Here is a 24610-nt window from a genome sequence, read left to right as displayed (position 1 = left end):
GTGATGGTGATGCTGACATTGTAGGTGGTGATGGTGATGCTGACATTGTAGGCGGTGATGGTGATGGTGATGCTGACATTGTAGGCGGTGATGGTGATGGTGATGCCGACATTGTAGGTGGTGATGGTGATGCTGACATTGTAGGCGGTGATGGTGATGGTGATGCTGACATTGTAGGCGGTGATGGTGATGGTGATGCCGACATTGTAGGTGGTGATGGTGATGCTGACATTGTAGGTGGTGATGGTGATGCTGACATTGTAGGTGGTGATGGTGATGCTGACATTGTAGGCGGTGATGGTGATGGTGATGCTGACATTGTAGGCGGTGATGGTGATGGTGATGCTGACATTGTAGGTGGTGATGGTGATGCTGACATTGTAGGTGGTGATGGTGATGCTGACATTGTAGGTGGTGATGGTGATGCTGACATTGTAGGCGGTGATGGTGATGGTGATGCTGACATTGTAGGCGGTGATGGTGATGGTGATGCTGACATTGTAGGCGGTGATGGTGATGGTGATGCTGACATTGTAGGCGGTGATGGTGATGGTGATGCTGACATTGTAGGCGGTGATGGTGATGGTGATGCTGACATTGTAGGTGGTGATGGTGATGCTGACATTGTAGGCGGTGATGGTGATGGTGATGCTGACATTGTAGGCGGTGATGGTGATGGTGATGCTGACATTGTAGGTGGTGATGGTGATGCTGACATTGTAGGCGGTGATGGTGATGGTGATGCTGACATTGTAGGCGGTGATGGTGATGGTGATGCCGACATTGTAGGTGGTGATGGTGATGCTGACATTGTAGGTGGTGATGGTGATGCTGACATTGTAGGTGGTGATGGTGATGCTGACATTGTAGGCGGTGATGGTGATGGTGATGCTGACATTGTAGGCGGTGATGGTGATGGTGATGCTGACATTGTAGGCGGTGATGGTGATGCTGACATTGTAGGCGGTGATGGTGATGGTGATGCTGACATTGTAGGTGGTGATGGTGATGCTGACATTGTAGGTGGTGATGGTGATGCTGACATTGTAGGTGGTGATGGTGATGCTGACATTGTAGGCGGTGATGGTGATGGTGATGCTGACATTGTAGGCGGTGATGGTGATGGTGATGCTGACATTGTAGGCGGTGATGGTGATGGTGATGCTGACATTGTAGGTGGTGATGGTGATGCTGACATTGTAGGTGGTGATGGTGATGCTGACATTGTAGGTGGTGATGGTGATGCTGACATTGTAGGCGGTGATGGTGATGGTGATGCTGACATTGTAGGCGGTGATGGTGATGGTGATGCCGACATTGTAGGTGGTGATGGTGATGCTGACATTGTAGGCGGTGATGGTGATGGTGATGCTGACATTGTAGGCGGTGATGGTGATGGTGATGCTGACATTGTAGGTGGTGATGGTGATGCTGACATTGTAGGCGGTGATGGTGATGGTGATGCTGACATTGTAGGCGGTGATGGTGATGGTGATGCTGACATTGTAGGCGGTGACGGTGATGGTGATGCCGACATTGTAGGTGGTGATGGTGATGCTGACATTGGAAGTGGTAATGGTGATGGTGATGCTGACATTGTAGGTGGTGATGGTGATGCTGACATTGCAGGTGGTGATGGTGATGGTGATGCTGACATTGTAGGCGGTGATGGTGATGGTGATGCTGACATTGTAGGTGGTGATGGTGATGCTGACATTGTAGGTGGTGATGGTGATGCTGACATTGTAGGTGGTGATGGTGATGGTGATGCTGACATTGTAGGTGGTGATGGTGATGGTGATGCTGACATTGTAGGTGGTGATGGTGATGGTGATGCTGACATTGTAGGTGGTGATGGTGATGCTGACATTGTAGGTGGTGATGGTGATGGTGATGCTGACATTGTAGGTGGTGATGGTGATGCCGACATTGTAGGCGGTGACGGTGATGGTGATGCCGACATTGTAGGTGGTGATGGTGATGCTGACATTGGAAGTGGTAATGGTGATGGTGATGCTGACATTGTAGGTGGTGACGGTGATGCTGACATTGTAGGCGGTGACGGTGATGGTGATGCTGACATTGGAAGTGGTAATGGTGATGGTGATGCTGACATTGTAGGTGGTGACGGTGATGTTGACATTGGAAGTGGTGATGGTGATTGTCTTAGTCAGTTAGAGCTGCCATAATAGAAATACACAAGTGGATCGCTTTAACAAACAGAAATTTATTCTCTCACATTCTAGGAGGCTAGAAGTCTGAATTCAGGGTGCCAGCTCCCTGTCGGCTCTGGGGGAAGGTCCTTGTCATCAATCGTCCCTGGTCTAGGAGTTTCTCAGTGCAGGGACTCTGGATCCAAAGGACGCACTCCACTCCCGACTCTGCTTTTTTGGTGGTAGGAGGTCCCTCTCCTCTCTGCTCACTTTTATATCTCAAGAGATTGACTCAAGATATAACCTAGTCCTGTCTCATTAACATAACAGCCTCTAATCCTGCTGCATTAACGCCATGTTTTTGTTGTTAGGTGCTGTCGAGTAGGTCCAACTCATAGCGACCCTATGCACAACAGAACGGAACACTGCCCAGTCCTGCGCCATCCTCACAATTGTTGCTATGCTTAAGACCATTGTTGCAGTCACTGTGTCAGTCCGTCTCATTGAGGGTCTTCCTCCTTTTCCCTGACCCTCTATTTTACCAAGCATGATGTCCTTCTCCAGGGACTGATCCCTCCTGACAACATGTCCAAAGTATGTGAGACATAGTCTCGCCATCTTTGCTTCTAAGGAGCATTCTGGTTGTACTTCTTCTAAGACAGATTTGTTCTTTTGGCAGTCCATGGTCTATTCAACATTCCTCGCCAACACCACAATTTCAAAGGCTTCAATTCTTCTTCAGTCTTCTTTATTCTTTATACAGCTTTCGCATGCATATGAGGTGACTGAAAACACCATGGCTTGGGTCAGGTGCTCCTCAGTCCTCAAGGTGACATCTTTGCTTTTTAACACTTTATTTTAAGAGGTCTTTTGCAGCAGATTTGCCCAATGCAACACACCTTTTGATTTCTTGACTGCTGCTTCCATGGGTGTTGATTGTGGATCCAAGTAAAATGAAATCCTTCACAGCTTCAATGTTTTCTCCGTTTATCATGATGTTGCTTATTGGCTCAGTTGCGAGGATTTTTGTTTTCTTTATGCTGAGGTATAATCCATACTGAAGGCTGTGATCTTTGACCTTCATCAGTAATTACTTCAAGTCCTCTTCCCTTTCAGCAAGAAAGGTTGTGTCATCTGCATAATGCAGGTTGTTAATGAGTCTTCCTCCAATCCTGATTCCCCATTCTCCTTCATATAGTCCAGCTTCTCGGATTATTTGCTCAGCATACAGATTGAACAGGTTTGGTGAAAGGATACTACCCTGACACACATCTTTCCTGACTTTAAACCATGCAGTATCCCCTTGTTCTGTGCAAACAACTGCTTCTTGATTCATGTACAAATTCCTCATGAGCACAATTAAGTGTTCTGGAATTCCCATTCTCTGCAGTGTTATCCATAATTTGTTATGATCCACACAGTCAAATGGCTTTGCATAGTCAATAAAATATGGGTAAACATCTTTCTGGTACTCACTGTTTTCAGCCAGGATCCATCTGATATTCCACATTCTTTTCTAAATTCAGCTTGAATTTCTGGCAGTTCCCTGTCGATATACTGCTGCAGCCACTTTTGAATGATCTTCAGTAAAATTTTCCTTGCATGTGATATTAATGATGTTGTTTGATAATGTCTGCATTCAGTTGGATCACCTTTCTTGGGAATAGGCATAAATATGGATCTCCTCTAGTCGGATGGCCAGGTAGCTGTCTTCCAAATTTCTTGGCATAGATGAGTGAGCACTTCTAGCACTGCATTCATTTGTCGAAACATCTCAATTGGTATCCCATCAATTCCCTTGTTTTTTGCCAATGCCTTCAGTGCAGCTTGGACTTCTTCCTTCAGTACTGTTGATACCTGGTCATTTGTTACCTCCTGAAAGGTTGAACGTCTACCAATTGTGTATAGTGACTCTGTATTCCTTCCTTCCTCTTTCAATGCTTCCTGCATCATTCAGTATTTTCGCTGTAGAATCCTTCACTATTGCAACTCAAGGCTTGAATTTTTTCTTCAGTTCTTTCAGCTTGAGAAATGCTGAATGTGTTCTTCCCTTTTGGTTTTTTGTCTCCAGGTCTTTGCACATGTCATCATAATACTTTATCTTTTCGAGCCGCCCTTTGAAATCTTCTGTTCAGCTCTATTACTTCATAATTTTTTATTTTTGCTTTAGCTACTCAATGTTCAACAGCAAGTTTCAGTGTCTCTTCTGACATCCATTTAGGTTTATTCTTTCTCTTCTATCTATTTAGTGACCTCTTGCTTTCTTCATGTATGATGTCCTTGAACAACTCGTTTGGTCTTTGGTCATTAGTGTTCAACGCGTCAGATCTGCTCTTGAGATGGTCTCTAAATTCAGGTGGGATATACTCAAGGTCATACTTTGGCTCTCCGGGATGTGTTCTAATTTTCTTCAGTTTCAACTTAACCTTGCATATGAGTAATTGATGGTCTGATCCTGGTTGGACCCTGACCTTGTTCTGACTGATGATATTGAACTTTTCCATCGTTCCTTTCCACAGATGTAGTCGATTTGATTTTTGTGTATTCCATCTGGCAAGGTCCATTTGTACAGTCGTTTAAGTTGGGGAAAAAAAAGGTGTTTACAATGAAGAAGTCATTGGTCTTGCAAAATTCAATTATTTGATCTCCAGCATCGTTTCTATAACCAAGGCCATATTTTCCAACTACCGATCCTTCTTTGTTTCCAGTTCTTGCATTCCAATCACCAGTAATTATCAGTGCATCCCGACTGCATGTTCGATCAATTTCAGATTGCAAAAGTTGGTAAAAATCTTCAATTTCTTCATCTTTGGCCTTAGTGGTTGGTGGGCAAATTTGAAAAAAATAGTCGTATTAACTGGTCTTCCTTGTAGGCATATGGATATTACCCTAACAGTAACAGTGTTGTACTTCAGGATAGATCTTGAAATGCTCTTTTTGACAATGAAAGCAACGTCATTCCTTTTCAAGTTGTCATTCCCGGCATAGTAGACTATATGATTGTCTGATTCAAAATCGGCAATACCAGTCCATTTCAGCTCACTATTGCCTAGGATGTAGCTATTTATGTGTTCCATTCCATTTTTGACTATTTCCAATTCTTTTATACTTTGTACATTCCAGATTTCAATTATTAATGGATATTTGCAGCTGTTTCTTCTCATTTTGAGTAGTGCCACATCGGCAAATGAAGGTCCCAAAAGCTCGACTCCATCCACATCATTAAGGTCAACTCGACTTTGAGGAGGCAGCTCTTCCCCAGTCGTATTTTGGGTGCCTCCCAATCTGAGGGGCTCATCTCCCAGCACTATATCAGACAATGTTTTGCTGCTATTCATAAGGTTTTCACTGGCTAATGCTTTTCAGAAGTAGACTGCCGGGTCCTTCTTCCTAGTCTGTCTTAATCTGGAAGCTCAGCTGAAACCTGTCCACCATGGGTGATGCTGCTGGTATTTGAATACTGCTGGCATAGCTTCCAGGATCACAGCAACACACAAGCCCCACAGGACGACAAACTGACAGACACGTGGGGTCATCAACATCATAAAGGCTAGGATTTACAACACATAGGATAATCACATCAGATCACCAAATGGGGGACAACCACACAATACTGGGAATCAAAGCCTAGCCAAGTTGACACATTTTGAGGGGACACAGTTCAATTGGTAACAGTGATGGTGATGTTGACATTGGAGGTAGTAGTGGTGAAAACAAAAACAAAAGCTAAACCTGCTACCATCGAGGAGATTCCGACTCATAGCTACCCTACAGGACTGAGTAGAACTATGCCACAGAGTTTCCAAGGAGTGGCAACGTTATAGGGTTTCCAAAGAGTGGCTGGTGGATTTGAACTGCCAACCTTTTGATTAGCAGCCAAAAGCTTAACCGCTGCACCACCAGGGCTCTTCTTCAGTAGTGGTGATGATGCTAATTAATGTTGATGTTGGAGGTGATGGTGATGCTGATGTTGACAATGAAGGTGGTGCTGATGCTGGTAGTGACATCAGAGGTGGTGGTGGTGGTGATGTTGGAGGTGGAGGTGGCGATGATGATAATGATGCTAATGCTGACAGAGGTGGTGGCGACGGTGATGCTGACATTAGAGATGGTAGTGGTGATGTTGATGGAGGTAATGGTGGTGATGTTGATGGAGGTAATGGTGGTGACGTTGATCTTGGAGGTGGTGGTGGTGTTGACATTGACGTTGGAGGTGGAGGTGGTGGTGATGTTGATGTTGACAATGAAGGTGGTGGTGTTGCTGATATTGACATTGGAGGTGGTGGTGGTGATGTTGGAGGTGGTGGTGATGTTGGAGGTGGAGGTGGTGATGGTAATGTTGACATCAGAGATGGTGGTGGTGGTGATGCTTCTGTTGATATTAGTGGTGGTGGTGGTAAGGCTCAAGGTGGAAGTGAAGCAGTAGAAATACTGATATTGGCCTTGGAGATGGTGGCAATTTTCATGGCAGCAGAGGGGAGAGGTGGCAGGTGGGTGATGTCTGCCTGTCGCACTCCACTCCTCTGAGGACGCAGTCCTCCAGTCCTGCCCATGCAGCCATACAGCTCCTGGGGAGCAGGGCAAAAGTAGTAATCTAGTAAGTAAAGGAGGGTTCACCCTGCTCCAGAGACCCCATGCTCTCCTCTGAGTGCGTCTGCATGTGCACCTGGATGTGTGTGCGCACATGTGCATCTGCATGTGTTCACGGATGCATGTGTGTGTCTGTGTGTGAGTGCATGATGGGTGGGGTTGGCCTGGCTGACTCAGTAATGGGCATTTAGAAATGGGAGGATGAACTTTGGGTCTGCTGCCATTTCCTCCTCCACAAGGGGTCAAACAGGGCTCAGGGCAGGTTCTTTCACAGCCTTAGCTTACAGGTGGGGAAACTGAGGCAAAGTCAGCAACAGTGCCCCTACCACTATAGGGACACAACTTTCCTCTCCCTCGTGTCCCCTGGGATGTGCCCTTCCCACATGGGACCCTAGAGAGCCCTCTGCCCGGCCTTCTCCCCCTGCCCCCCCAGCCTACTGGCTTTCATTCTGTCTATCCCATGTCCTCTCCACTCATGGACGCACACCCCATCCTCATCAGACCCCAGGTGAATGGGTGGCAGCCTGGGAATGGGAGCTGGTGTGTGGGTGGGGGGAGGGGAGTGGCTCCTTCTTCCCAATAAACCTGCAGGACACAACTGTGTCTGTGAGCTCTGAGGACGAAGGACTGGCCCCAACGGGGGCTGGCTTTGTGCGTGAGTGTGTGTATGTGAGTGTACGTGAGAGAGCACCCCTTCCCCAGGTCTCTGCTCTGCCCACGCTGGCAGCACCACCCACCTCCGGGCTCCTGTGAACCTGGGTCCCAGCCCAGAACTTCAGGAAACTCCCTGGCCCTATATGGGCCTGGTCACTGTTAGCAGTTCCAGTGCACTTCCTGTCAAAGCCTGGGGGACTTCTGTGTTTATCTGAGGGTTCCTCCCTCTGCCGGGTGCACCTCACCTGCCCTGGCCCCTGTAGTCCAGGCGAACCCACGTACTCTCCACCACCGGGGCAGGAGGCAGAAGGGGAAACCATGAGGGGTGGGTGCACCGGGCTGGGCCTGGGCAGCTCTCCAGGCCTCAGCACCCACATAAAGTCACATATTCACACACACACTCAACACACATACTTTCACACACCTACTCACACACACATGCACGCACAAACTTAGCCACTGTCTTACACACATGCACACATATACACAGAGTGAAGGGCTCTTGATGGCTCAGGGCTTCAGAATTTGGAGAGGTGGGCACTCCAGGTGTTTCTCTTGGGCAGCCCGGGCTGGGCCCTCCACTCAAATGGAGTGTCTCTTCCCCACTCTCCCCACAACAACGGGGCCCTTAGATCATGTTCATCCTGCAGAAGGGCACACTGAGGCCGAGAAAGACAGAGACTTGTGTGAGGGCGGAGTGTGGGTCTCCCAGTGCTGCTGGGCCCCACACCAGGAGCTCCAAACAGCAGGCATGTTTGCCCAGAGCCCTGGAAGCCAGCCGTCTGAAATCCAGGTGTCAGCAGAGTCAGGCTGCTCTGAAGGCTCTCGGGAACGTCCTTCCTTGCCTCTTGCAGCTTCTGGTGGCTGCCAGCCACCCTTGGTGTCCTCGGCTTGTAGGCAAATGCCTTTGACCTCTGCCTCTGTCTCCACAAGCCTTCTCCCTGTGCATCTTATCTCTTCTTAGACACCAGTGATTGGATCTAGAATAGCCTCATCTGGAAATCCTAAATTTAAATACATCTGCAGAGACCCTCATACCCTGAGGTTCTGGGTGGCTTTATCCTTTGGGCCATCACTGAGCCCGCTGCACGCAGTCAGCAGGTTCAGAAGCAGCTCAGAAGGCAAAGAGGCTTTTCCGAGGGCGCCTGGGGCTCAGAACCTCTCAGACCCCTTGGGCCCCCTGAAGAAGTCCAACTTCAGGACCTTGGCTTCAGAGGCCAGCCCACCGCAGGCTCTGCTCCTTGCTGTCTCCTTGCGGCCTACACTCAGCCCCTGGAGAAGGGTCCTCATAGGTGTCTGCTGCTTCTCTCACTTACTGCCTCCCACCAGCCTGTGTCTGTGCCCCCAGGATCCGGGACCATCCTAGCTCTGCCCCTAGAGAGGAGCTGGGGGCTTTGGGGCGTCTTGCCCCTCTGACTGGTGCTTGTTTTCCCTGTGCCCACCTGCCCACTTCCGCAGCCCAGGGTCCTGGGGCCACTGGCACAAAATGGGAGCTGAGGGTGAGAGAGGCTCAGGGGCCTCGGCTTCCAGGGCTCCAGCTGGGGTGCAGCCTTGATCCAGCCTCTGCTTTGGAGAGTCCTCAGCGGCCCCCACCTCTGCTGGGATCAAGGTTAGGCTTGGGCTGGGCGGGGGGCGGGGCTGAGATGTGCAGCCAAAGGGCGGCCCAAGTCAGTCTGGGGAGAGCCTGCGTGTTCCTAGCCTTCAATCTGTGGCCCGCAAGGGGCGGGGTGGGGGTGGGGTTGGGTGCCGAGGGGGCGGGACCTGGAGCTTACATCCAGCGCTCCTTCTCTCCCCGTTAGTATCTGTGCTGCTGCTACCTGCTGACCCAAGCAAAACAGAGTTTACCTTTTCTCCCTCTCGGCAGTTTTCTGTTGGCGAAGCAAAAAGGATCGCAGCTCACGCTCACCTCCCCGCCAAGGGGGGCCGCTCTGGAAGATGAAATACCCTGCGTGGGCCGGCGCCTCCCCGGCGCGGGCTCAGCCAGTGGCAGCCCCGCCGGCGCCCAGGCCGCGCACCCACGGGGACAGGCCAAGTCCGCACGCACGCGCTCCCGCGCCCCTCGCGCAGCACTGGCACTGGGGACAGCCCGCGGTGAGCACATCACTGGAACCTTCTACAAGCACTCGTGGCTGTCAGCAAGCCAGTGCGACCATACCCACGGCCCATGGCCGCTGTACAGTGGCCGTAGTGATGTGGCTGGGCAAGGAAGCAGGGCAAAAGCCAGTGACAGCAGTGCTGGCCAGGAAAAGCCTGTCTGAGGAAGGCACCTGCTGGTTCCCAGAGGCCACAGGGCCCAGCCGGGAAGGTGGGAGGGGAGAGCACCAGCAAGGAGCTGGAGCCAGGAGTCTGTAGGAGAAAGCAGCAGGGTGCACAGAGAGGCCCACCCTTGCACATGCACACGCACGCATGCATACGTGTACTCCTCGGTGTGGATACCTCAGGTGCCCAGGGGTCAGGCAGTGCTGCCCACATGGAAAAGGCCTCCGCCCATGTCAGCGCTCATGGGCAAGAGCCTGGCCCCACAGGGTCACCCCTCAGGGCAGCCCAGGTTGGATGCCCCAGTGCCCCCAGCACACAGCACAGCTGGGGCCTCCTGCTTGTGCTGGGGGCACTTGCGCATCCCTGACACCACCCTGAAGGCTTGGCCCTGAGGTGGTGGACCTACAGTGCCCACAGGGCTCCCCCACCAGTGTCACTGCCTCAGGCAGTGCCCTCTGGCCTGAGTCCTGTCCTGGCCCCTGGGGGTGGCCAGGGTCTTGCTAGGGTGGAGGAACTGGTTTTCCCAGGCTGGGCCCATGCCCTTGTCCTCTTCCGGAGCAGTGGCAGCTCTACCACTGCCAATTCAGCCATCCATCAGGGACTCAGAAGACACCAGGGAGGCTGGACAGAGCATGCGTCTTGAGCCTGGGGGAGTCTGGTGGGTCCCTCCAGTCTGTCTCTGTGTAGGGAGCAACCCCCACCTCACCAGCCTGGAGGCGCCCCAGTGGCAGATGGCCAGCCGAGGGCAGCTCTCACGCTCTCCCCCCCGCCCCCGGTCCGGATGGGGCAGTGAGAGGGGGGCACTGCGTCTCCTGAACTTGCCCTGCCAACCCTGTCGTCCCCAATTAGTGTGTAATGGCCTCCTTGATGCACAGTTTTATTAATCAAATTAATAAGTGCTGAGGAGACCTGGGTGACCTTGGCCATTTCTGCTGAGATGGGGATTTTTCCCTCTGGGTGGGTGGGGAGGGGTGCACCTGGCCCCCACACTCCTAGATTCCAGCCCTTCCTTTCTGCCTCTGATGACTGCACTTCCCACGGCTCCAAGTTGCACAGACTCACACATACACTCACACACACGGGCACACTCAAGTCATGCAGTCATGCCTGTACACATGAGCACACCTGTGCATACCCACACATACCACACTCACACAGGCTCACAGACACACTCAGGCACACTCACACTCATGAAGTCACACACACTCGGCAGTTCTCTCACACCCAAGGGCTTTGGCATTCAGGCTAAAGCAGAAGGGATGTGATGGGACACCAGGTGCCAATGGACCAAGCTTAGAGCCAGGCTGCTCCCACCCGGGGACCAGATTCCATGACCGCACGTAGCGGGGGGGGACCACCTGGGGGCCTCTGCCTAGAGAGGAGGCAAAGTCTCTTACTGCAGGGGCTTCCTGCTCTCCTGGTCTGCAGCCTGCCCCTCCCCTCCCCTCCCCTTCCCCAAACGGAGCCTGCCAGATGTCTCCTGTGGTGGCTTGAGCAGACAGCGGCTGCCCCCTGGTGACCACAGGGGAGCGAGTATTGGCCCAGCTCTGTCCATCTCTCCTTGCTCCTGCCTGGTCTTTTGGAGGCCCCTCCGCTGTTTTTTTTTTTTCCGCTGAGGCATGTGGGCCTGAGCACCCCCTTCCAATTTGGTTTTCCCAGCTCAGCCCAGCCTGCCCACCGCCACCCTGCTCCCTCACACATGGCCTTGCTGGGGCCTGTCTACTGTCCCCATTTCCCGGCTTGGGGACCCTGAGGGCTCATGGCCTGAGGAGCCAGCCAAGGGTGGCAGGGGCTGGGTAGACATGGCAGAGCCCTCTTGGGCCAGGGGCAGCATGGGGGGCCCCCTGCTGGCCTCGACAGATAGCTGCCAAAGCTTGCCTGCCACAGCCCCTGGGCTTGCACTTCAGGTGCCTGTGGGGGGCAGAGAGTGGGGTGGGAGGTAGGGAGGGGCCAAGAGAGGGTGGGGGAAAGAGTCCTGCTGGGCCCTTCCCCAGAGAGGCTGGGCAGGGCAGGAAGGGTGGTCTGGGGGCTGGGGAGGAAGCCGAGCCCAGTGGGGCCGGTGGGGTGGGCAGTGGAGAGAGGCAGCCAGGGGAACTTGGCTTGGAGCAGGGCTGGGCGCAGGGATCCGTGCCAGGCAGCAGCAGGGTGGCTGGGCACCGAGGGAGGATATGGACAGGTTGGGGGGGTGGGGGGGTGCACAGATAGCCCAGCTGAGGGTGCTCCGGTGAGTGAAGGTCCAAGCTGCAGGGACCCATTGCCACACGTCTTGCTCCCCCCCACCCCAGCTTTCCAGGATGACTTCTTGAAGCAGCTGGACCCCCTCCGCTCACCCCCAGGCAGCTGTCTCTACTGGTCAGTGCCTTGGGCACGTGAAGATGGCCCTTTGGGCACCAAGGCCAGCCGGGACGCACTGCTTCCCGTGTGTGGGCGCAGTGCTTATGGCCCAGGACTGGGCGAACACGCTCGCTCATCTGAAGATGGTCTTTAATGGCAGGCAAGGGTCCTCCCCGAAGCCCCGGAGGCTGGGCAGGGCTGATGGTGCCCTGAAGGTCCCCCGGGAGGGACCAGCCCCTTACGGCCAGCCTGGGCACTCGGAGGGTGAGGGTGGCCCACAAGGGTCAGGGGCTGGTGTGGTGGTCCCCACAGGGCCCAGGAACGGGGGACAGCCTGCAGCCTTGCCCCCCTTGGTCTTGCGGCTCCAGCCAAGGAGAGGCTTGGGGCTGACCCGGATGGGTGCTGGCATCTCACGATCACACTCCTTTTGGTTCCTCAGGAGGCCCCCTGTGCCCAGCAGGGCTGGCCAGCGGTCCCCCTGCACTCAGACAGAAACACACAGTCAGCCACCCCGCAGGCTGGGTGCCTGGAGATGTGGGATGCTGTGCGGTGGGCCCCAGGGTTTGCCGCTTCACCCTCTCAACCATCGGGAGGATAAGACCTCCGGGACAGGGTTACCAGGAGCCCCAAGGAGTGCTAGGGACACAGGCCTGGCTGATGGCCACGGGGCAGGCTGGGACGTCCTCGAGGGCAGGATGGGGACTGCCAGGGGTGGCAGCAGGTGCAGGTGGCTGCTGTCTGAAAGGTCCCCATCAGTGCAGACCACCTGCCCACCTCTCTGCTCTTTTTAGGAGCATCCCTCTAGAGCATCAGGGTGGGGTGACTGGACCCGGTGCCAGGCTGGGCCTCACCGTGCCTGGTGGCTCGGCGCGGGACAGCAGCGTCACCACGCCCAGGTCCACGCCCTCATCACCAGCGCTCCGCAGCTGCGCCACCACCTCTGCGTGCTTCCACCACCTGCATGGCTGCCTGTTCACTGACACGATGTAGTCCCCTGCCTTGAGGCCGGCTGCCTGTGGGGACGCTGGTGAGCGGGTGAAGCTCCACCCTCGGGAAGGGGAGTTGGCCGGGGGTGGGCAGGCGGCCCCTTACCGCAGCCCGGCCCCCTGGGATGACGGCTGCGATGAGCACGGGCGAGTCTCCCCGCAGGGTGAAGCCAAAGCCCCCCTCTCCTCGGGTCACACGCACTGGCCCCATCAGCCGCCACCGGTTCTTGGCTGAGAACACAGACAGGGGTCCCTGGGGGCAGGATGAGGTCAGAGGTCAGAGCACCTGGCCTGACTAGCACCCAGTCTTGTACACTCCAGGACAGACACCAACGGGGCCCCTGGAGAGGATCATGTGGGGGGTCCGTCCCTGGGGTCCAGGTAAGGGGCCTGAACGGGGTCAGCACTCACCAGTCTGTGGAAGATGTCAGCCGCCTTCACCTGGGAGAAGCTGGGCGTCCTGACCTCTGGCTTCTGATGGGTTTTAGCTGAAAGGGGACAGGTGGAGGGAGGCTCTGAGGACCCCAGTTCCCAGCCAGGATGCGGCACGGCCAGGCCAGCCTGGGCCTTGGAGCCCGGCCCTGAGGAGACCGACAGGCCAGCCTGCCCCCACCCTGAGAAGCTGCCTGGGGTCCGGCACAGGTGGCCCATCTGCCTAGGGAGCTCCAGGGGGTTTCACTGGGAAGTGCCCCCTGAAGACTGGCTGGCAGGGGTCCCTGGGACTCCAGGTGGTGCAGGCTGTGCTGGGTGACCAGCTTCAGTGTCCCTCCCTGCCGCAGGAGCGGCCCGTGGGGAGGGGGGATTGAAGGCAGGCCAGGGCGGTGCTTCGGCTTTCCACCAGCTCCCCGGGCCTGCCTCTGGATCTGGGCCTCTCCTGGTCCTCATAGGCTCAAGTGAGCCCGGAGCAGCGGCTCTGGGAGGCTAGAAATGCACTTCGTGGGCGAGTGAACAACAGAGGCTTTGGAGCAGTCTGTGCCCGCCCCAGCCAGGACCTGTGAGGGTACGCCCACCCCTTGGTCCAGTGTGCCCGCCCCAGCCAGGACCCATGAGGGCACACCCCCCTGCCTCCGCCCCACCCCCCAACCCCCCACCCCCCCACCTCCAGGCCCACTGCTCACGCTGGATGTCGGGGGCCTCGGCAGCCTCGAAGAAGTCGTCCTCACGATCAAGCTCCGAGTACTTGGCCAGTGAGTGCCGCAGTGCCTGGGCCACCACGGCCCTCAGCAGGTCCACCTTGCGAGGCACACGGCACACACTGTGCAGCCGCAGCGCCTCCTCCTGCCCCAGGATGGCGCGCCTCAGGTGGGCCTTGCCTACAGCAGGCAGCAGCTGTCACACAGCGTGGGGACAGCCCTACCCCAGGACTGGCAAGAGAGAGGCAATGGGGGGGCTCTGGGGTCAGCCCAAGGGTCCCAACGCAGCTGGCCTCGGGGTGGAGAGTGGGCCACTGGGGAGCTGCGGGTCCCAGGGACGCTGCCTGCCAGGCGTGCCTCACCCTCGGGTCCCTTGCTCTGCTGCTGGGGTCTCCCCACCAGGCAGGTCTCCCACCCTCCTGCAGGCCTCACCGCGCTTCCTGCACTCCTCCAGCTCCAGCGGCAGCGCAGGGCCCGGTGGCTTAGAGGCCCAAGGTGGCCCAAAGACCTCATGCATGGGGAGATCTCCCTCGGCCGGTGCTGGGGGCAGAGACCGTGAGCCTGGCCCCGAGCGTCCACCTACCCACCACCCACGTAGGCCTGCAAGGCAGGGAACTCACAGGGGCTTTCGCAGAGGGCCACAGCTGTGTGGAAGTGGGCCAGGGCACGGAAGTACTCAGCCTTGGCCTGGACCAGAGCAGCCCAGGAGCGGGGCATGCAGTCATGGGCAGGCGACTGGGCCAGAGCCTGTTGCACGAGGCCATACTCGGCTGCCACCTGCCAGTGAACATGGAGAGTCCAGGGCACCAGGGCAGGCCAGCAGGGCCCAGCCAGCCTCAGCCCTGCTCCACCCTAGCCCAGGGCCCGGCCTCTGTCCACCCCAACCCAGGTTCAGCAGCCCCCACACCACAAGCTGAGGGGGCTCGGGGTTCCCCAGTTCTTGCTCTGGTTGGTACTGCCCCTCCTCAGCAGACTACAGTGAGGGGCCCAAGCCTAAGGGGGGCTGTGGAACATGGTGTTTGGAGCTGGCACCGCAGTGATGCCACAGGACCCAGGACCAGGACACCAGCTCTGAGGACTCAACACACATGGGGACGTGGCCACCTTGCCTACCCAGCCTGGGCCTCCCCACACCCTGCTCTGCCCCTTCCTTCCACCCCCACCCACACCCAGCCCCTGGACCAGCCTCTCCTGTCCACTGGGGGCTAGTACCCTGGGTTAGATGGAGAGGGTCCTGGCAGGGCAGTGGGAGCTGCCCACCCTCACCTGGGCGGCCTCCTGGGCCAGGCGCAGCTGGGCTGGGCCGTCGTGGGGCGCGGCAGGGTCTGGAAGCGAGAGGCCCTCGAAGACGCACTCCTGGGCCTGCGCCATCATGAGCTGCTCCAGCACACGTAGTGTGGCGGGGCTCATGTCGGGGCTTGGCGCGTGGGAGAAGTTCTCCCCAAGGAGGCTGAAAGCCCCTGCAGAGGGGAATGCTCACCCTGGGCCGCAAGGCCTCTCCCACACCCGCTGGCCCCTGCTCAGCCCCACACTGGGCGTCCCCGCCCTGCACCAGACTGGCCTGCAACCACACCCTGCCCACCACTGCAGGTGTGGAAGCCCCCAGCCGGTGGCCCTGAGCGGCCCTTACCTGCGGCCCGCTGGAAGGCCTCTATAGCGCGGCTGGTGCCCTCGATGCAGGACCGGTCCTGGCGGGCCCCGATCTGGGTGTAGAGAGCACCGATGTTGAAGAGCACGCTACCCTTCTCGAAGGCTAGGCTCCGCTGCTGGGCCGGGACCCCCGTGAGCGAGTCGTACCTGTGGGGTGGGCATGGGGCTGGTGAGGTCCCTGGGCGCCGAGAAGGGCCCGAGGGTAGGGGGGGTGGTAGGGGAGGACCTCACGGGGGGCCCAACCCCCAGGCCCCCTACCAGTGGAAGAGCAGCCCCAGGCTCCTGGCGGGCGTGGAGAAGCGGGCATCCAGGAAGCAGAGCTGGCTGTAATACGCCGTGAGCAGCTCCAGGCCCGCCTGGTCCCGGCTGGGCGTCCGCATGGCCTGCGGGGAGCAGCCAGCTGGGCCCCACTGCCTGGTCCCCCACAGCACACTCACGGCCCTGGGGGCCTGCTGGCAGCACTCAGGGAGGGGTGGAGAGCATAAGTTCCACGGATTCAGTGGTGGGAGCCGCTGCAGAGCACCTGCATCCTTGGTGGAGGCCTTACCCCCTCACCACCCATGCCAGCCACACCGGGCACACTTCCCCTCCCCCAGCCATGTGTGCCATCTGGGAGCCAGTGTAGGACACAGAGTGAGGGTCAGCACTGGGGTGAGAGGCCAGCAGGGACCCAGAGAAGAAATTCCCCTTGGGGGTGTGCAGACCCTCTGGTGTTCTGGTCCCTGCCACCCGGGTGAACATCTACACTGAGCTCCTGCTTGGTGCCCGACATGAGCCTGTTTGCTCACCCGTAAGCTAGGTGGGCCACCTCATGGAGGGTGGGGCACCAGGGTGGCCTTCGGGCAGCTGGGACCTTCCTGAGGCCCCACAGCTGCCCTCCCAGGAGGCAGTAGGGGTAGGGAAGAGGCCACATACCTGCCTCAGGTCCTCCAGCTCCTTGAGTTCCGCCTCGTAGGAGGCGCTATCCTCTCCAAAGTGCCCTGAGATCAGCTCCTAAGGGGGCGGGGACAGGGAGAGGCAGGCAGAGGGGTGGGGGGGGGCTATGTCTGCACAGCAGGGCCGGGGTGTTGGTTGGGTGGCAAAGGGCTGGCCCCCGAGAAGGGCTGGTGGGTGTGCAGGGCCTGGCAGGCACTGGGCTGGGTGCTGAGCTGTGTCCCCCCGGCCCTGGGATTCCTCGAAGACAATGCCAGCCCCCTCAGATGTAGGCCAGGACAGTTGATGCTATTGTTGCATTCCCCTACCGACCCCCACGGGGACCTTGGGACATGGCAACCCTTGGGACACGGCAACCCTTGGGACAGGTGCCAGCTGCCATCTGACAGGCCACCCTGAGGCAGGTGCTGGCTGCCGTCTGACAGGCAAGGAAATCGAGGAATATGGAGGTGGGCCACTTGCCTCAGGGAACCTGCTGGTGGTGGCTGGGCCAGAACCACTGCCAACACTGGGCCCGTGGGGGCTCAAGAAGACACTGGGGAACAGGCTCTGGTTTGGAGTGGGCAGGCAGCCCTCAGGCCATGGGGTCCTCAGAGCATCAGTCCCAGGACCCTGGAGCCACCCTGGGGCTTCCAGCAGGACAGCCAGGCTTGACACACTGTGCCAGGGCAGGGAGTCGACTCACCCCAACCCTCCCGCCCGGGCAGAACCACCTCTGCCTCCAGGGGGGTCCAGTGTGGCCTGCAGAGCAGAAGCGGAGCGGCACCGGGCCTCTGTGGCTCTGCTCAGGCCCCTGGGCGACCAGGCTAGCCCCTTCCTCTTTCTGGGCCTCAGTTTCCTCATCTGCTCAATTCCTCAGGCAGGGCCAGGACCCTGGGACCCTGATCCCTTGAACCCCAGGGCAGGGCCATGATCCCTCCGACCACCCCAGGAAGGGCAAACCCCACTCAGGCCCTGCAGAAGGGGGCTCAGCAGCAACTCACCTTCAGGGGTGTGGACCAGTCCAGCTCCTTGGTCTCCTTCAGGCCCAGAGGGATCATAGGGATGCGGACGCCTTCCCTGGAATCAGAGTGTCCTCTCCAGACTCCGGGGCCGGACCCTGCTGTCCCCAAGTACCAGGTGCCACCCACTGCTCCTGCCCTACTGATGTCTGTCCCTCCTTCTATCCGCGCATCCACACACGCTTTGTCCCAGAACGCAGACTCACACAGGCACAGAGTGACGTTTGTGGCGACTTGGCTAGACTAGGGTTCTTAGCAGTTTGGCGGATATGGTTTAATCTTCCTCCATTTTGTGATTGGACGTGAGCACCCAAGCAGCTGAAAAGGGAGCTTCCTTGGGACGTGGTCTGTATCCAATATTCGGATGTCCTGGCAAAGCTCACTCTCTCGATCCTGCATCTGACTCGTCATCCTCTGACCTCTGGTTCTTGGGACATGAGCCAGCAGCCTGCTATCTGACTTGCAAATTTTGGGATTAGCCAGCTCCCACAACCCTGTGACCCAGCAGCCTTCCACCTGACCTGCCGATTTTGGGTTCGTCAGCCCCTGCAACCATGTGAGTCAGGAGAAGCCTCCAGCCTGATGCCTGACCCCCGGATTTGGGACTTGTCAGCCTCCACAACTGTGTGACCCATTTCCTTGAAATAAATCTGTCTGTATATTTACATATATACACTTCACTGGTTTTGCTTCTCTAGAGAATGCAGCCTAAGACAGACACACACACAGACAGACACACACAGCACACACACCCCTCAGGCCAAGGCATGTCCACGTACGTGCTTTGTCCTGGAACACAGCCTCACACGTGAACACACACGTACCCCAGGCCAGAGTGCGTCCACGCCCACGCGCATAGCACACACGCATCCCTCGTGATGGGGTGTGTTCACACACATGCACTCCTTTGCTGGGGGGCATCTATACACATGTGTGCACATACACACCCACCTCGTGCCAGGGGACTTCCGTGCATACGCTTTGTTCCAAAACACAGCCTCACGCATGCGCACACATGTACCCCAAGCCGAGTGCATCCATGCACACACACATGCACACACATACCCCCTGTGCCGGAGTGCATCCATGCACACACACACGCACCCTTCATGCCAGGGCACAGCCATGCACACACGCACCCCTGATGCCGGGGTGTGTCCATGCCGCTGTTGAGTTCCTCCAGCTCTTCCTTCAGCAGCTGCAGGCTGGCGTTGACATAGCTCAGCTCCAGGACGACCGTCTCCCTGACTCGGCTGTTGCTGGTTGCTCTGGAGGACCCCATGAGGTCAGAGCCCTGTCCTGAGGCAGACCCATGCCCAGGCCCCCCACTGCCCTGGTGACCCAGCCTAAGATGATGGGGTGGCCTAAGGGCCCAGAATAGACACAAGACAGCCCTCAGCTGGTTTGGGAGCCCCCCCGTCGCCTCCCTACAGTCCTGGTTACCCAAACCCCCTCACAGGCAGTCCTGACTTTGCCCTGGGGGCACGTCTCCTCCACCACTTCCCCCTCCCCTCTGCCCAGCCCCAGGATACAGGACCACCCCTTTGACTCAAGACCATCTCCCCTGGAGAAGAGGGGGGAGTCTCAGTCCTCTGCACCTGTGTCTGGGGGACGGACACGGTGCAGTGGTCAGCAAGAAAAGCCAGGCTGGTAGGGGTGTGCAGGAGGTGCTGGAGTGGGTGAGGGGCCCCTGGGACTCAAGCAGAGCCCTTAATGCAGCCTGTGGTCAGCCCCGAGTTTCAGCCTCCCCTGAAGATGGGGGTGTGCAGGTATGGGGCCCCAGTTAGCAGACTGGAGAGATGTGGCCACAAGTCAAGGAATGCCAAGGACTGGACAAGCACAAGACTAGACAAGGGAGGGTCCTCCCTGGAGCCTCCAAAGGCACCCTGAACTTGGACTTCTGTGCTCCAGAACTGTGAGCGAATGAATTCCAGTTGTTTTAAGTCCCTGGTGTGTGGTGCTTCATTCCAGCAGCCCCAGGGCCCTCACACACCCAGCCTGGGCCTGGTCTGCAGGGGCCTGGAAGCTATCGAGGCCCGGGAGAGGGGCAGGTGCTGGCACCCACCTGTACAGGTTCTCAGCTCCTGTCCGTATGCGAAGCTCCTTGTTGATCAGCTGGTGGACACGGGCCCTGCGGGTCTGTAGGCGGCTGTGCTGCGATTGAGCCAGCGGGTCACAGCCCTGCCGGGAAGCCGCAGAGGGGTCATGGTGGCAGGCTGCCATCGAGCTCCCAGCCCCCAGGGAGCTCCCATGGGCCGCCAGCAGGCTCAAAGAGGGGGCCCAGCCACGGGGGCATGCCTCCTGATGGCCATCTGGGAGACCTCATTCTTTTTCTGACCAGGTGCTGTGTGAACACCTCAACGGAGTCCCTGGTGTCCCTGTGGGACAGTCCCCCAGATGGTTCCTGGGCAGCACATGTGGGGTGCGGCACTCGGAGCTCTCAGCCCTACCTCAGCCCTGGGGGCCACCAGAGGCCCTTCCCACCCAGGCCCCTCCTAGCTCCCCACGAGGGTACAGCCTGAGCCCACCCAGCCGGGAGGCCCTGGGCACATCACCTCACCGCCCTGTCTGCACCCCGGCACCCCCTCTGCACCTCCATGCCCCCACACCATCTCTCTTCCTCAGGAGCCCTCTCCTCCCCTGGCACCCTCTCCCTGCGCCCCCCTCCACCGCCCTCCCTGCCCCACTGCTCTCTTCTACACAGTGGAAGCCTCACGTTGCCGTGGCCACAAATGGGTCATGAGAGCTGGACGTGCACCAATAACGGGCATACTGAGCAGGTGGAAGTGTTATCCAGCTCCAGCCCTGTGTGCTCCACTCCCTCCATGTTGGGGGTGGGGCAGTGTGTGTGCACAGGCCCCCAGGGCTCGGCCCATGGCAGGATCCCTTCCCTGGTCACTGGACATTCCATCTTTGGAGCCTCCAGCCAAATCGGCCACTCCAGGGGCACCCCTATAGGGTTGCTATCAGTTGGAATCAACTCAATGGCAATGGATTTTTTTTTTTGTTTAGGACCACCTCGGCCCAGCCCCTCCTTGAGGGCAACCCGTTGTGTAGATGCCCAGGGCTGGGCCCTCTTGTTGACCTGGCTCTTTCACCCAGAGCCCCCACCTGAGACCTTGCTGCCTCCTGCAGACGCTTGGGGGGACCGGAAGGGCAGGGGCGTCCACGGCTGTCAGGCATGTGGACTTGCAGCAGGCCCTGCCAAGGACTGGGCAGCTCCCTTTAGCAGGGGAGGCCAGTCTGGGGTGGACGAGGATAAAAGGAGGCAAACGTGGCCCCCCTACTCTGCGTATGTCAGTCTGTCTTCTTGATGGTGGGGTTGCGCCCCTTCTCTGCAGTGACCCCAGGCCTGCCCTGTGCACACAGGCGGAAGGCCCTCCAAGACACCTGTGGAGCCAGAGGTGGGGGCAGAAGGGCCAAAGCCAAAGCCACAGCCCGTTTACTTCCAAAGTTGACCTGAAATGTGCCAGCAGCTGCTATGGAGCCTGAGCAGGGGGGCACCCACCCTGGGGGGGGATCTGCCCCCATGTGGGGTTGGGGATATCTGCCCCAGGGCAGGCAGGCATCTGCTCTGGGGCTGGGTGTGTGTGTGCTGGGCAGAACCGCCCAGCTCCGCAGGCTGCCTCATCCACAGGGACCATCAGGTGTCTGAGGGTCCAGTTGCTCCTGGAGAAACATGTCAGGTCGGGTCTGCTCTGAGCCCGGCCAGGTGCCCTGATAACCCTTAACTGCTCCCCCATCCCAGGCCGCTGCCTGCACAGCCTGCTGGGGGTGGAGGGGCGTGGGAACAGCTGCTGTGGACTTCAGAAGCCAGTGCCCCTCACCCTCCAGGCAGTGAAGCTTGGTCCCACAACCCCGCAGGTGAGGAGTTCAGGTGCCGGGCCACCTGGTATCCCGCTATCCCTGGCAGTCTGGCTCCAGCTTGCTGGGGCCCTGGACCCGCTGCGGTCGTTTCTGGCCCCACTGTGGACAGAGCAGGGGTGTGGCCTCTGGGCATCCCCACAGTGGCTACACTGGGGCAGGGCCTTGGCAATGGCTGGCGGAAAGGGACAGGAGCAAGAGAAGCAAATGCCCTGCACCCGCCCTGGGGCAGAGGTCAGTCTGCACCTGCTGCTGGGAACACCCGGGCCCATGACCCCAGGACAGGAGGAAACCAGATATGGGCTGCTGCCAAGGCCACGCTTCCTGACACTAACAACCGTGCTGGGGCTCCCCTGGGCCCAGAGCTCAGGGCTGGGGGCAACGCTCAGGGGAGAGTCACTTCAGGCAGTTACTCAACCCATTCTTCAGGCGTGTTAACAGAGGCCCAGGGATGGCAGCAGAGCCCCCACCCTGCAGGCTGGCCCTGCCCCACCACTTGCTCCCAGAATGCCAGCTCTACCATGTGCCACTCATATCCCCTCCCCCCAGCAAAGCCAGGGTCCCACCACCTCGCCACAGGCTCCTGAGGCCCACTTCCCCACCTCAACCTGTGTGGGCAGACACAGGCCAGGATTCCCTGACTGAAGGGTCACTCTAGGGTAGAGGTACAGAGACGGCTGGGTGGGTGCAGCAACCACAGAGAGTCACCACGGCCCACGGCTGAAGATGCGCCTGCGGTGGGGGGGAAGACCCTGTGGAGCTGCTTGCCTGCAGCCCCCCAACTGCTCCTCCAAACACTGCCCGGGGGTCACGGGGCCAGGCCCAGCCCCCTTCTTTCTCTCCGAGCGCCTGCTCTGTCTCTGGGCAGGATCAGGTCACCTCACCTGGCCCATGGCCTGCTTCTCTCCTCCTGCCCAGCAGACGAGGCCCAGACACACAAAAGCTGAACTCAGCCAGCTGGGGGACAATGTGCAGCCTGACACCTGAGAGGAAGGAGGCCTGCACCGTGGCGGGGGCACCTGGGCCTAGAGCAGACATCACCTCTGCTGGGCACTCAGGATGGAGAGCCTGGGGGACAGGGCACCTGGCATAGAGCAGTGGAGCAGCCACAGTGACCCAAGGCACCATCCTGCAACACGGCCCCACGTCCCAGACCTTCCTCAGTGCTCTTAGAAGCTGTCCTGGTCAGCATCCCAGGTCAGGGACTTCAGGAGAGCCAAAGGTTTGAGAAAGTGACTAGAAAGTGACGGAAGGACAAACTGCTCAGCTGAGGGGTCCTCCAGTGATGTCCCACACCCCCAGATGTCAGCGGCTCAAATAAAATCACATCAACGCCCAGTGACGCAGCCACCCCATGGCAGGGGGGACAATGCTAGGAAGGGAGGAATTACAGGGCTGGAAACAAACATGGGGGCCTGTGGCTGTCACACCCACAGCCCAAAACCTGCAGAGAAGGGGGATCCAGGAAGGCCAGGGGAGCCCTGCAGTTGTGTGGGGGCTTGGTGGCTTCGGAGAGGCTGACCATCCGGACTCTCACCCTCCTCCCAGTCCTGAGGGGCCACTGGACACACCGTGACCCTAGACAGGGGCAGCAAGGGAAGCAGGCTCTGGCCTGGCCACCAGCCTCAGTTTCTTCACTCTCCCCACTGGTACAGCCCTGCCTGCCTCCGGGGCAGGTGAAACATTGAAGGACAGTCGCCTCCCAAGCACCCGCAGACCAGAAGGCAGCAGGCCTGGGGTTGGGGGGGTGCCAACACCAGCTCCTCTGCCCCTGCCCCGCTAACAGGTGGCTGCCGGCACAGAACCAGGTGTTGGGGACTCCCGCCCCGCACCTGAGACCTTCCCAGTCCCGCACCCCTACCGACCTGTGCTCTGCACCCCGCAATACCCCTGCACGCCGGGAGCCCTATCTGCGCCCAAACACCCCTGTCCGCACCCCCACGGAACTGCGCTTTGCACCCCGCGATACCCCTGCACCTCGAGAGCCCCAGATGCATCCTGGCCCCTGGCCCGCACCCCTGCACACAGCCCCTGCTCCACATCCCGCAATACCCCTCCATCCCGCGACCCCCAGCCGTAACCCCCCGTGTCCTTCGCCCTGCGCCACGGCACTCCGCGGGTCCCCCGGCCCCATCCCCCGCCTTGAATCCTCACCGACCCCGGAACCCCGCGCCGCCGCACCCCGAGATCCCCCCACCCCCGCCCCGCTCCCCCACCTTGCGCCCACTGCCGGCCGCTTGCAGCCAGGCGCTGTCCTCGCCGCCGCCCGGGACGTCCGGCCTCTCCTCGAGGATCATCGCCGCCCCTGCAGCGACCGATCGCCGGCTCCGACAGCCGCCCGGGCCCGACTCGCCACCGCCCGCCGCCGCCCGCCGCCGGACTCGCTCTTCCCGGTGGGGCTGCCCGGGGCCGGGGGCGTGGCTGGGAGAGCCGAGCGTGCGAAACTTGCCTCGCCCAATCGGCGGCGGCAGCGGCTCGGACGGACAGCAGCACAGGCCAATCAGCGCACGGGGGAGGCGGGCTCCGGGCGGGACCGTGGGCCCGAGGGAGTGTGGTAACCCGGGCAACAGCGGGCCGGGAGCGCCGCTGGGGCCGGGCAGTGCGCATGCTCCGAGGTCCAGCTCGCGGGGGGAATTCGGGGCGGGGGGACGCGACAAAAAAGTGGGCACTGGCCGCGGGGTCGCCCCTCCGAGCCCTCTAGGGAGCTCGCAGAGTCTCGGAAGCATGGGCCGTCCGCGTCACCCGGCACCCCGTCACCCCGTCACCCGGCAACGGGACCTCGGAGAGGGTTGCTCCACAGGGCTCACAATAGGGTTTTCAAACGGTTTTGTTGGAGGCGATCGCTTGCGGAGCTCCTGACAAAGGCGGCTTTCTTCTCGCCCCCGCAGAGCCGCCCGGCCCGGCCCAGCGCGGCGCCGGCCTGCCTCAGAACCCGCCTCAGAACCCGCCCGCCTCCAGAACCCGCCCGCCTCCAGAACTCGTCCCGCATCCAGAACGTGACCGTCCTCCAAATACCTTCTGCCTCTAGAACCCACCCACCTCCAGAACCCTTC

At 58.8% G+C, this 24610-nt stretch overlaps 2 protein-coding genes across 2 annotated transcripts; both read right to left on the bottom strand.

Annotated features, from left to right (window-relative positions):
• Positions 1-292: 292 nt before the first annotated feature.
• Positions 293-4657, bottom strand: LOC135227597 (uncharacterized; the record flags this gene model as incomplete). The annotated part of the gene is made up of 5 exons (XM_064267680.1): positions 4625-4657; positions 1865-2165; positions 1503-1557; positions 1247-1371; positions 293-804 (listed from the first exon to the last, which is right to left on the bottom strand). Coding segments are annotated over exons 1-5 (1026 nt in total), but the record flags the coding sequence as incomplete, so codon positions are not given.
• Positions 4658-12125: 7468 nt separating this feature from the next.
• Positions 12126-23854, bottom strand: RHPN1 (rhophilin Rho GTPase binding protein 1). Its single transcript, XM_064268149.1, has 15 exons — positions 23774-23854; positions 19759-19874; positions 18833-18961; positions 17676-17751; positions 16675-16752; positions 16018-16142; positions 15740-15906; positions 15376-15569; positions 14730-14886; positions 14542-14649; positions 14095-14289; positions 13388-13464; positions 13083-13229; positions 12842-13003; positions 12126-12468 (listed from the first exon to the last, which is right to left on the bottom strand). Exons 1-15 carry the CDS (start codon positions 23852-23854, stop codon positions 12229-12231), a joined length of 2052 nt encoding a protein of 683 aa, XP_064124219.1. The 3' UTR covers positions 12126-12228.
• Between the last annotated feature and the right edge of the window lie 756 nt (positions 23855-24610).

This window comes from Loxodonta africana, chromosome 14 (assembly GCF_030014295.1).
Source record: "Loxodonta africana isolate mLoxAfr1 chromosome 14, mLoxAfr1.hap2, whole genome shotgun sequence".
Classification (NCBI taxonomy): domain Eukaryota; kingdom Metazoa; phylum Chordata; class Mammalia; order Proboscidea; family Elephantidae; genus Loxodonta; species Loxodonta africana.
This window is presented reverse-complemented; position numbering and strand designations above follow the sequence as displayed.